Source organism: Ochotona princeps, chromosome 5 (genome assembly GCF_030435755.1).
Source record: "Ochotona princeps isolate mOchPri1 chromosome 5, mOchPri1.hap1, whole genome shotgun sequence".
NCBI classification, from domain to species: domain Eukaryota; kingdom Metazoa; phylum Chordata; class Mammalia; order Lagomorpha; family Ochotonidae; genus Ochotona; species Ochotona princeps.
Window position 1 is genome coordinate 90,814,457 of NC_080836.1, and position 12,770 is coordinate 90,827,226.

General features: G+C 54.7%; 1 protein-coding gene across 8 annotated transcripts in view; it reads right to left on the reverse strand.

Moving 5' to 3' along the window:
- The window catches only part of TNS1 (tensin 1), a 203,458-nt gene that overhangs the window by 150,266 nt on the left and 40,422 nt on the right, over positions 1–12,770 (reverse strand). For 6 of the 8 annotated variants that reach the window (XM_058664988.1, XM_058664996.1, XM_058664987.1 and 3 more), the window contains exon 2: positions 10,435–10,549. In XM_058664988.1, coding sequence (XP_058520971.1) covers positions 10,435–10,549 — 115 coding nt within the window. Of the gene's footprint in view, positions 1–20; positions 46–5,428; positions 5,480–10,434; positions 10,550–12,770 lie in introns of those variants that run through there. The other 2 variants (XM_058664997.1, XM_058664998.1) reach the window with 2 other exon arrangements.

Consider the following 12,770-nt stretch of genomic DNA (forward strand, 5'->3'; position numbering starts at 1 on the left):
CACAGGCTTGCAGAGCATACCTGGGACATTCACCCTCTTCTGGTCCAGCACGGCTCACATTGGGGCACACAGACACATGGACAGAAGTTCACACAATCTTCACTTGGTGTGAGTTGAAACACGTGCACACTCACACTTGCGTGTGCACACACACACACACACACACACAGACTCGCTCTCCCCCCCCCCCCCCCCAAGCAGGAATCAAATTTCCTATCGGGTTCCTGAAGCTTGGAATGTCCCCAGCCCTGCCGCCCCACCCCATTCCCCTACCCCCCAGGGGGCCCGGGCCTCCAGGAGGAATCTGGTCCCTGGGTGGGGTCGGGGCTCCTAAACTGGGTCTGGACCTGCTGACCCTAGGAGTGGAGAGTTGTGAGGGGAAGGCAGGAAGCCACTCCTAAGTCCCCAAGGACTAAAGCTACAGGCAGATCCTGCCTTCTCTCTGCATCCCACTCCAGCCAGTATGAGCCCACAGACTGCACACAAACACAGCCCAGGAGGAGGCAGCCACACACTTCTTTTGACTGGCTCCAGGCACACAGTCAGCCCCATAGGAGTAAGAAAGCTGGGAGAGGTAGGGAGGCAAACTGGGCAGGGACCCAGGACATGACCTTGGTCATTGGCCTTGGCCTGGCACCTTCTCCAAGCAGAACTAGGTCCTGGCCCAGCTTTGTCTCGTGACTCAGCGGGTGCTGAGCAAGGCTTTCCTGACCCCAGAGCCACTCAGCCCTGACCACACCATGACACGCCCAAGGCAGACCCATCCAGCTGGCCCTTCTGTTTCTCACTCTCTCTCTCCCGGAGCGCCCCTGCTGCTGGGGGTGGGGAGAGCGGGGGACATTTCCTCCCTTCCAACAGGTGTTCTTGCACCCCAGCCTCACCCCTGATGTTTCCTTTGCTAGCCATGGGTTGTGCAACCAGAAGGTATCAGTCACATGACCCTGAGCCATTGCCTGCAACCTGGAGAAACTTCCCAGGATCGATCTCTCTCTCTCTCTCTCTCTCTCTCTCTCTCTCTCTCTCTCTCTCTTTCCCCCTTCCTTCTCTTCCCATTGCCTGGTGCAAAGCAAAGGTTTAGTAAATAGTTGTTCACTTGGACTTGACTGCAGAGCCCCACCCCCCCGAATCTGTGTGCACCCACACTTATTATTCCTGATCTGTAACTCCACCCCACACCCCTGCACTGTCCACCATCACATAGTGCACATTCACAAGCATCCGTAAGTGTCCCATCTGGGCCTTCCCACTCCAATCCAGACACCGTGGGCACAAGGACAGCAAGGGCCCCATCGTCCTCCAACACACCCCACCCCGCACGCTGGCAGTTCCCGATGTCCACAGTTCTCTCCTACCCCAGGTCCTCAGCACTTGCTGCTTCTGCTGTCTAGAACTCTTCCCTCCAGAACGTCATGCTCACCAGGTGGGATCCTCTTAGCCTTCTGGAATCTGCTGCAAGTCAGCTCCTCTGGGAGGCCTTCCCCAGCTAGGTCCTCTCCTGCCACTCCTCAGCACCATGGTTATCTCCATGTCGCCAGAGTTCACAAGCTGAAGTCGTCACCGCTTGCTGCCTGCTACCTGCTACTTGTGAGTGGCACTTTGCATCTCTTCTGCCCACCCCCATACCCTCCCACCCCCACCCCCACCATTAGAATCTCGTGGGACGGAGCTAGCCTGTCTCAGTAACTCCATATCCCAGCAGTGACAACCCGCTCTGCCTCAGGTTCAAGAGACACTACAGTGTCTTGACAAAGTGGCCCTAGCCCACACAGCTGAGCCAGCACCGTGTCTCCGTGGGAATGGCCAGAGCAGCCCTTGGCCAGGTAAGCAAATCACAGCAGGGCAGATGGAGATTCTCTTGCAGGTTGGCACCCCTGGCGGAGAGCTCGGTATGCATGACCTGCAGCCCTGCCTGGCACAGTGACATTTGCAGGCATCTTCAAGTGCAGGGTGGGTGGAAAGATCCCTGGGCAGGAGCAGGACAGTGTGCAGAGTGGTCCCTGCATGTTGGAATGCGGAATGCTTGTCCCAGAAGCTGTACAGCAGGGAGTCCTCCCACTCTACTCGCCCCACCCCAAGCCCAGCAAAGCAAGCACAAGTGGCGGCAGGACATCTGTGGCCCATCTCATACCTTCACCTGCCCCTCCTGCTGTGGTTTAAATGCGCTCCTGAATGCAGGCAGGAGCTTAAACTCCAGAGCCTTAAAGGTACTAAGCAGGGAAGAGCATGGAGCTGGCAGTGGCATAGCACACTAATCTGCATGCAGCAGTGGCATCCCCATATGAGCACTGGTTCATGTCCCAGCTGTCCCACTTCTGATCTAGCTCTCTGCTAAAGGTTTGGGAAAGCAGCAAAAGATGGCTCAAGTTTTTGGACCCCTGCACCCATGTGGGAGACCTGAAAGAAGCTCCTGGTTCCTGCTTTCTGGCTACCAGCTTCAGATCAGCCCAGTTCTGGCAGTTGTGGCTATTTGGGGAGTGAACCAATGGATGGAAGATCTCGCTAGCTCTCCCTCTCTGTCTGTAATTCTGGCTTGCAAGTAAAATGAATAAATTCTAAAAAGGGAAGGAAAGAAACAAAATGAGGGGGGAAATGCATGAGCCATTTACAGGGTTTAAAAGTAGGGCCAGGAGCTTTAAGAAGTGATTAAGGCGAGTTGCCATGATGCAGTCCCAGGGACTTCAGTGGCCACAGAGATGGACCCTGTCCCCTCTGCTGATGCTCTAGGCCACCTCGGGACCCTGCCAGCAAAAATACGACAGAGGTAAAACAATAGGGCCCCAGGCATGGGCTGGAGCTTCTATGCCAGGAGCCCAGAGAAAACACTTGTGTTACAGTAACAGGAAGTTACTGGCAGGTGGGCTAACACACACTCCTGCTGTCACCTGAAGCTCAGGCTGCTGGCCTCCCACTTTCCAGCCCAGCCATTCAGGTGTGTGACAGTGAGGGGAACCATGACAGCACCTTCGCCAGTGGCTGCATGTCCCCTGTCACATACATGGGGCTGATTTGTGGCATCGACCAGTTTTGTGCTCTTCTGAGATGCAGCCATAGGAGGCACAGCCCCACCCTGACCATGAAACCCAGTGGGGTGAGGAGCCAGCCAGCTCAGGGCACCATATTGCAAGGGAGCCACCCTGCCTCCAAGAGACCTGCAGGGGAAGCAGCCCCTGCTGGCACCTCAACTCCACTGCTTGAGAGACCTTGAGCCAGAGCCCATGACTGTGTCCTGTAGGAATCCCAAGCCTTGCAAACCACGTGAGATAATCATGGTACATTTGGTTTAAAATGGTAAGGAGACGAGGAGTGAGTTTGCACACAATAGTAGTTCAGGCAACGCAGAAATCGAGGCACAAGACAGCTCAGAAAGCCAGGTGCCAACGCTGGCTCCTCCCTGCCTTTCTTTACCTCAGCAAGCAATCAGTCCTTGTGTCCCTACAATGAACTCCAATGAACCCCAACCTTCCTCCCCAGCTGCCAACCCCGGTATCAGTTCAAACCAGTTACCCTTCCCCAGCCCAGCATCCACCATCTCTCACCAGATTCGTCATCCTACACCTTATGAAGCCACAGACATTGTGCTCACCTGCAAGTGAATGCCATCACATCCTTGCTGAGCACCCCAAATCCAGCATCTTTGCACAGCCTTGCCTCTACCCCCACTTGATGTCCCCAAAGAGACCTTTGAGTCTGTGAGGAGCAGGTGCGAAAGGGTAGACTCCTATGCATCCTGCAAGGCCCAGTGCAAAATGTCTCTCCCACCCTGTGCTCTCACAATCCTCAGCTCACACACTCAGGAAAGCTTTTCCCACCCTGGCTAGCTAAGGACTCCTTTATGATTAGCTCTGCCCACCCCACTCCCAGCTTGCCAGCTGCTTCTGTAAGGCAGAAATGAGATCTTGTTCAACACTGCAGCTTCCCACCTGTCCCTCCCCCAGCACAGGCCCTGTACGGATGGGGTTCGGTAAGTGTGGAGTTAAATTCATCTTGGAAGGATTCTTTCCCACCTCAGCCCAATCCCACCCCCACCCCCAAGATGGGGGTTGATGTTCTGGGGCCAAGTAAGGGTGGGTGAGGCCCACTCTTGAACTCCAGCTCCTGCTTCAGTGCTAACCCCTGGTAGCGGGCAGGGGTGCCGGGAGAAGGGAGCTGATAGAGACTCCACTTGCACATCATTGGTCTTGCTGTTCACCTCCCGACTCACCTGGCTGCCTGTGGGCCAGCTCATGATTCAGACACAGCTCATGCACTGGCTGTGCAGTCTGGAGCCAGCTACACAGCCCCTCGGAGATGCTCCATTTTTGCATCTGCACCATGGGGTAGTAATGGGCCTGTCAATGGTGTTGCGAGGAGTGAATGTTTCATTATGTTCTGTCCTGTCTGAGGGCTGACTGCAGGATCCTCACTGCCTCTGTTAGGCTGTTTCCTAGTCAGGAGAGCTGGGTTCAAGTTCCGTCTGCCACCACACAGCCATCTGACTGGAAGCTAGTCGCTACCCATCTCTGGGTTCCTGGGCTCTGGCTCTGATTGGTGAATTGGGCCTGTGCCATTGCCTTCAGGCGGATGGCATTTTACCTCCTTGAAGGACACTGGGAAGAGAACTCGCTGCATATACCTCCCTCTACTGGAGTCCCCCCACACTCATTTCCCTCCCTTACTCCTTGCATGTACAAGCCCTGGAGCAGTCTCTAAGCCCTCCTCCAGCCACAAGAGCCTGGACACAACCCTAGCCCAGTCCTGCGGCCAGAATCTGACCACCTGTATCACAGACCCAGTGTGATGGTGTGAGGGTGAGGTACCTGGGACCTTTGCAGGGGATCGGATCCTTGGGGTTTACACCCTCATGGATGAGTGCCCCCAGGGGCCGCCTCAAAGCTCCTCCCTGTTAGAGACGACTGCAGCAAAAGCCCATTGTGGAAGCAGAGATGAGGCTTCCCCCGGCCCCCAAACCTGGTGGCCCCCTGAACTTGGCTCTGCAGTTCAGGGAGCTGTGAGCAGCACCCATAGTCCAGGGCATGTCCCATCACAATCAGTACCCACCCACTTCTTGCTGCCTCCCCATCCACCCAGGCTCGCACCCGAATGCCCCAGGATGCTGCTGGGGTCCTGGGCACCATTTTTCGCTGGAGAGTTGAGGGTGCAGGGTATCATCCTTCAGATCCTGAATGTCTCCCTCCAGGTTGGCACGTGTTAGGGTCAGCTCCGCGGATTGTGGCCTCCCACCTCCCAGGGACCCCAGCATCACACACCTACCCCAGTGCCCTTCGGAGCCCAGGCCTGTGCAGGATCAAACCCATGTGCATGCAGAGCTATGGGCAAGCGCAGGAGGGGCCGATCTGCACCCAGATCCCCTCCATCTCCATCCATAGTGCCCAGCAGTGGCCCCAGAGGGAGCAGAGAGCCCCTGCTGGGGAGAGAGCCTTTATTTTACCTGTCAGAGCCGAGAACTGCACCCCCAATCCCAGTTCTTGGCCCTGGCCACCGCCTCAGCTGGACTGCCGTTGCTCTGTCCTAGGGTGGCTTCCTGCCTCTCGGGAACACAGGAAGCCCAACATTGTTGGGATCTAAATGGCCTTTTCCTCCTGTACTGGGGTCGGAAAATGAGCACATAGCCTCAGCGTGCACCTGACCCCAGCAATAACCAATGGCCATGCCTGGTCTGGCTTCAGCACCTCCCCTGGCCCTAGGGAAAACTGATAGCCCAGCTGCCCACCTGCTTGCTGGGCTGGTTGGCCCTCCCATGCCCCACCTGTCACCATGGGCCTGAGCTAGAAGTGTTTGGTGGTGAATCTGCTGGATTCATTTGCCTAGTTGGTGATATCTAGATTGGGGGAGGGGGCTGTCAGGTGTCATCCTAGCATTTTCTTGCCAAGATGTTTTATAAAAGAAATTGACATTTGAATAAAAAACTCTGGATCAGGCAAATGAGCCTACATAATGTGTCTGGGTGACCAAGGGGCCCAGGACACATAGCTGTGAATAGGGACAAGAAGGAACCCAGTCATCCTGCCCAGGGTTCCCAAACTCTCCCTGCAGACAGGGTTGTGTGGAATCTCAGGGGTGTGGGCCAAGTGCTTGCTGTGTGCCAGGCTCTGTTGTGAGCACCTGACACATATGATCACATTGGATCCCCCAGGAACCTGAGGAGGAGGTTTTACTGTCTGTCCCATTTTTTTTATAAAGATTTATTTATTTTTATTGCAAAGTCAGATATATACAGAGAGAGAGAGGAGGAGAGAAATATCCTCTGTCCAATGATTCAATCACTCCCCAAGTGAATGCAACAATCGGTGCTGTGCTGATCTGAAGCCAGGAGCCAGGAGCTCTTCTGGGTCTCCCACACAGGTGCAGGGTCCCAAGGCTTTGGGCCATCCTCGACTACTTCCCCAGGCCACAAGCAGGGAGCTAGATGGGAAACGGGGCTGCCAGGATTAGAACCAGCGCCCCTGTGGGATCCTGGCACATTCAAGGCGAGGATGTCAGCCACTAGACCAAGGTGCCTGGCCCTGTCTTTCCCATTTTAAAGACGAGGAGACTGAGGCTCAGAGAGGTGAAGCAGGGGTTGGCATGGCATAGCACATAGTTACCCCCTGTGATGCCAGTATTCCACTTGCAATCCAATTGCCTGCTAATATGCCTGGAGAAAACAGCAGAAGACGGTCCAAATCCTAGGGTCCCTGCCATCTATGCGGAAGACCCAGAGGGAACTCCTGGCTCCTGGCTCCTGGCTTCGGCCTGACCCAGCGTGGCAGTTACAGACATCTACAGGGTAAATCCCAGATAGAAGTACTCTCTCTCTCCTCTCTTCCTCTCTCCCTTTCTAGCTCTGACTTTCAAATACACAAACAAATTTTTAATATATGTCTACTTTTATTAGGCAGAGTTACACAGAGAGGAGAGACAGAGATCTTCCATTTGATGGTTCCATTCCCAAATAGTTGTAACATCCAGAACTGGAGTGGTCCAGACCTAGGAGCCAGGAGCTATTCTGAATCTCCCATGGCCTTGGACCATCTCCCACTGCTTTTTCAGGCCATAAGCAGGGATCTGGATTGAAAGTGGCACAGCCAGGGTTTGAACTGGCATATGGGATACCAGCACTTCAGGCTGGTGATGCTGTGCCACCATGCTAGCCCTAAGTAAATCTTTTAGGAAAAAAAAATGGAGAGAAGTGAACGATCTGCCCCCATTCTCACTTAAAAGGGGCAAAACTGAGTCCAGGACACCTCGGCCAAGTACAAGACCCACTCGCTGTGCCTCCCAGTCTTGCTCGGAAGGCAGTGGGCAGGTGGGAGTACAAACAAACCCATGCCCCGGAGCCTCGCCTTGAACTTCACTTGGGCCCCTCCTCCAAGAATGGCACCACTCCTTCAGGATACAGTGGAGAGCACCTGATCACTTACAGAAATGGGAGTTTCAAGACCAGAGAGGTTAAGGGTCTTACCCCTGGACACACAGGCAGGCAGTGGCAAGCCAGGACCAGAAACCCAGAGCTTTCCATCCTACATGCTGCTGCTGGTGGCCCCGGGCAGGGCCTTGGATACAAGGAAGAAGCTGGGGGTCCTGGGAGGTGACAGGGCCAAGGACTTGTCCCATCACAGGCTGTGTTACTGTCCCAGATGCCTCCTGATCTAGATAAACTGCAGGTAACTGCAGGCTGGCTGGAAGGCACAGAAGAGGGAAGTGAGCTGAGTCAGGACCTCAGGCCAGGCCCACAGGGCAGCCCTGGGGCTTCTGAGCTAGCCTTCTGGACTTTCATCTTGGATTTCCTCCTATACTGGGCCACTAGGGCTGTGGGCAAAGCTGTGAGTCCAGCAGGCTGCCTTCCAGGGTTCCCACTGTTCATGGGACTTCCCTATAGCACTGTCCAGGCACCTGTGGGACAGAGGAGCTCCTATACATCCCGCAAAACCCAATCTGTGCATACCCTCCCTGCTAAAGCAGATGAGAATATCTCTGTGGCCTTTTGCATGGTCCTCTGCACCCCACAAACCAGCCCTGCCACTGTGTCCCCCACAATTGTCCGACCAGGTGTCTGTCCCTAAGTCTCCTCCAAGCCTGCCGCTTGCAACAGAAGCAAGTCTTGTGCAGACTGATTCAGCCAGCCCTCCAGCTTGAGCCCTCTGGTAGCCAAGACCCAAATAGTGAGTGGAATATAGGCTGCAGCCTAGTCCACACCTGCCCTCCTCTACCTGAAAACAAGCTGAAGGAAGAAGGATGTGATGGGATTGGGTTGAATGGAAGGAAGGATGGATGGATGAGGGACTGTTCACTTCATGATCTCCAAAGCACAGCGCATTGGTCCAGTCCTGCATCTCCCACATGTGAGCCCAGTGGCCGGCAGTCCTGCCCCAAGCCTCTTGCCAAGGATGCCCGAATCTCCCTCTCTCTTACTGGACCCATCCTCTGAGTCTTCCGTGGCCCAGTGCTGACACCTAGTGGTGTCTTCAGAGTATAGCTCTCCTGGCTTTCTTCCCTCTCCACGGACTCCCCACCTTCCCGCCTGCCTGCAGCCAGGGCTGCCAAACCAGCTGGTCCCTCACCCTCCTCTCAGGTTCACACTGGCAGAGACAGGCTGGGAGCTAGTTTTGAAACTGGGATCACCTCTACTCTCCTCAGGAGCCTGCCATTCCCACAGGATCTCCTGATCCCTAAGTCCTTGGGCCCGGTCAGCTGAGAAACCTAGAGCCACTGAATGCGACAAACTCCAGCCAGAGATGTGCCCAAGTTTATCTGCTGGACTTTTGCCTCCATCCCCAAGCTGCCTGCCTTTGAGGAGTCCCTGGGGCGAAGCAGAGGAGCTAGGAAAGACAGACACAGGCTAACCCCTGAAGCCTTTTGGCACTGGACAGAGTAGAGGGATTGTCTGCAAACAAAATGCCTAACTCCAGCCTCAGCAATTCCTCTCTGACATCTCCCCAGACTCCCACCCTAAGCCACCACCAAGCCCCAGTGGGACCTCTTGGGTCGAGGGTGACACCAGGTGGCTAGTTTGGGTATTGCAAGCGTTCCTGTTGCACCCTAACAGCCTGGGACCAACCTTCACATGCACACTGCCAGCCATGCCCCCTGACTTCCAGCACCCAGAAGAGAGGTCTTGCTCACTGCCTAGAGCACACACCCTGAAAACCCACCCCACCCCAGCCAGCCATGTGCCTCTCTCTGCCTTGGTCTCCTTTGATGCAAAACTTGAACAACACCAGCCTCTTCCAGACACTGTGACCCTTGAAGAGAGGGTACAGGGGCACTGGGTACTCAGCCATGCTCTGAACCCCAGGCAGCCTTGCTGAGAGAACAGCAGGTGCACATAGCTGGAGTATGAGGCTGCAGGGAAAAGGAAGCCATAGCCATCAGCATGTCTGGCACTCCTGATGTACCTGGAACTGCAGGGAGCAGCTGGCTTGGGCATGGAATAAGGGATGGGGACAGGGCTGGGCACAGGCCAACCTCACCAGGTGTTATCTTGGTGGGGGTGCGGTCCCTAAAGGTTTCCACCAGGGAGGTGACCTAACCGGATGGGTATACCTAAGTCCCTCAGGCTATGACCCCTCAACCAGGGGGTGGAAAATGGACATGTCTGCTGGCACAGCTGAGTGGGTGGGGCCTTGGGCACAGACGGCACAGGGCCTCCTGCTGGTCCCACTGTGTTTCCTGGGACAGAATCCTGGCTCCCTGGCAACAGCCAAGCCCCAGGCCGTTCCAGGACACACCAGGAGGAGCATGGGAGGAGGAGTCCAGGCCTCTGGAAGGCAGGTCCCGTTGAAGTCTGCCCCAGGAACCATGAAAGTTATCCCTAATCTACCACCCAGAGGTAACTGCTACTTTGCTTTATTACTGTACTCCAAGGGCCAGGCATATGCCACCCACATGCCTCCAACGCAGCTTCCATGCCACTGGACACACCAACCACATACCCTTCTGCACAACTTCTAAACTGCTTATATGCGTTTTCCATATCACACCTTCCACACACCACACACTTCTGCAGAGTATCCACACACTATCCACATCCCACCCGCACACCTCAATCACGTGGCCTCCTCATGTCAATTGCACAGCCTCCATGCGCCTTCCACAAACACTTCACACAGCTTCCATATGCCACCTATGTGCCTTCTACACACAAACTAGCCACTCTTTGCCTGCTGTCCACACACCTTCCCAGGCCATGACATCCTATCCTTACACCCCCCACATCCTTTCTCAAGCCACCTGTGTGCTCCTCCAACACCTTCTTCATACCACTCACACACATCACACCCGGCATCTGCACACGAACCACATGCCTTTGCCCTAAAACCCACCGCCTGCCTGTGGGCTGCTCACACCTGCCAACATCTCTCCATCCACTGACCTCAGCGGCTTGCTCCACCTGATGAGAGCAAGGCACCAGGCCAGGGCCTGGCCACCCCCTCCCCAGCTAGGCCAGCTGCTCACCTTTGCAGACGCAGCCCTCCCGCGTAATGGCCTGTCGACAGATGCCACAGGGCTTCACCTTCTTGAAGGTCTTCACCTTGAAGTGGTGTGTCTTGGGGGCCTCCAGGTCTTCTGGCTGCGGGAGGAGAGGCACAGGGGTCAGGCCTGGGAGATGGAGTTGGGGGATGAGAGAAGCAGCAGAAATGGGGGAAGGGGGGCAGAGCCCCCTTTGTGGGCCAAGGGACAGACGAGGTGCTCAGAGAGAGAGGAAGGCATCTGGTGATGGGAGGCTCATCGCAGATCCCGACTCTGGGGTTCAGTCAGAGGACAGAGCTGAGGGTACAGCTGGGTACTCCAGAGCTGAGAGCCCTGATGCCCCTTCATGGCTGCCACCATCCCTTTTTTGTTTGAGTTACCTTGTTCCTAAGCAAGAGTTGCACACAGTGAAGTGTGCTGATTTTAAATCCACTGATGGATACGACATCACACCTGTGTGTCCCCTACAACCACACTCCAGAAGGCTGCCCCACGCCCCTCTCAGGCAACGCCTTCTCTGATGTATCACGATTTTTATCACAAAAGAACAGGTGTGCCAGATTCTCCTTTTTTAAGATTTAGTTTATTTTATCTGGAAAGTCAGATCTATGTAGAGGAGGAGAGACAGAGAGAAAGATCTTCCATCTTCTGGTTTACTTCCCAAGTGGCCACAGCACAGAACTGAGCCAATCCAAAGCCAAGACCAGCAACTTCTTTCGGGTGTCCCATGTGGGTGCAGGATCCCAAGGCTTTGGGCCGTCCTCGACTGCTTTCCCAGAGCACAAGCATAGAGCTGGATGGGAGTGGAGCATCTGAGACACAAACCAACACCCATATGGGATCCCAGTGGTTGTAAGGTGAGGATTTAGCCACTAGGCTATCATGCCGGGCCTGGTGCACCAGATTTTTAAACTTCATTGGAATGGAATTACTCAAACGTATGCTTATAGCTGCTTTCTTTCATACCACACTCATCTGTCAGATTCACCCACATTGTTGCAGAAAGTAATCTGATTGCCTTTTCATTACTGTGTAGTATTCTGTTGCATAAATGTATACATGCATTCTGCTGTGGACGGTGCTTGACTTTGCAAATCCATGTTCTCCAAACGTGAGTTCTCTTTTTTCATCAGCCCCAGGCCAGAAGGCTGTTTCTAGCTTTATTTTCTCTCAAGTTATAGAAATATGGATGTTAATGTGTTCTTTAAATTTTGCTCTTCTTTTCATTTTAAATTATTTATTTATTTATTGAACAGAGAGATTCTCTATCCACTGCTTCACTCCCCAACTGACTGGAATGTTCAGGCCAAAGCCCAAGGGCTGGATCTCGGTCCTGGCTTCCCACATGAACGGCAGGGCTGGATCTCTATCCTGGCTTCCCACATGAGCAGCAGGGACCTGAGTCTTTGGGCTGCCCTCCACTGTCTTCCCAGGTGCATTAGCAGGGAACTAGATCAGAAGTGGACTCAAGGGGTGGAGTCCAGGTAAGTCTGAGCAGTGGTGCAAGTGTCTGGATCCCCCAGTCACATAGCTGTGCCTGACAGAACCCATGCCAGGCCAGGCTTCCTGCTGGGGATCATAGCTCCCCATCCACTGCTGCTAGGTGGGGGGAGGGTCCTGTGCTTGTGGGCAGCCAGAGCACCAACTGGCAGCGGGCTTTGCCCACTAGCTGCCCAGTGGAGAGCTCTTGGGTCTTGGGGGGGGGGTATGGAATTACTTTCCTAGGAACATCCATGGATAAGGCCACTGTGCATGTAGCTGAGGAATGAATCCTGAGGGACACCCAACAACAGGGCCATTGTACTTGCAAGTAAGCGAGGGGATTGAGACCTGGTGATCTGGAGTGGAGAGACCTGAAGATCCTTATGGGTCAGACTGATGTACCAGCCCACATGGGAGTCCTGAGTTGGGCTTGTTAGCATGGAACATGGATGACTACCACACCAGCACACATGCAAGCTATGGCTGGGGGTCTGCCTGGCAGGGCTAGATCCCAGTACCTGACGGTGAGGCAGGACCGTGACACCAACCAGCACACAAGAAAACAAGGTCTGGGCATGGATTCACTGGGGATATGTGGGCCCAACCCCATGGAACTACAAGTCCCGCTGGTTAGCTTGAGAGTTGGAATGATGATGGGCTGAGCTAGGTGTGACCATGGAACTCACTGATGCTTACCGGGACTGGGGCTAGGAACAAGCGGGGCAGGCCTAGGATGCAGCACCCGCATTAGCACCCTAAAACAGGGTGTGGGGTAAGCCAGGCCACACCAGCTCATGCAAAGGCTGGGACAGATGGGGCAGGCCATGCCGAGTGAAGGG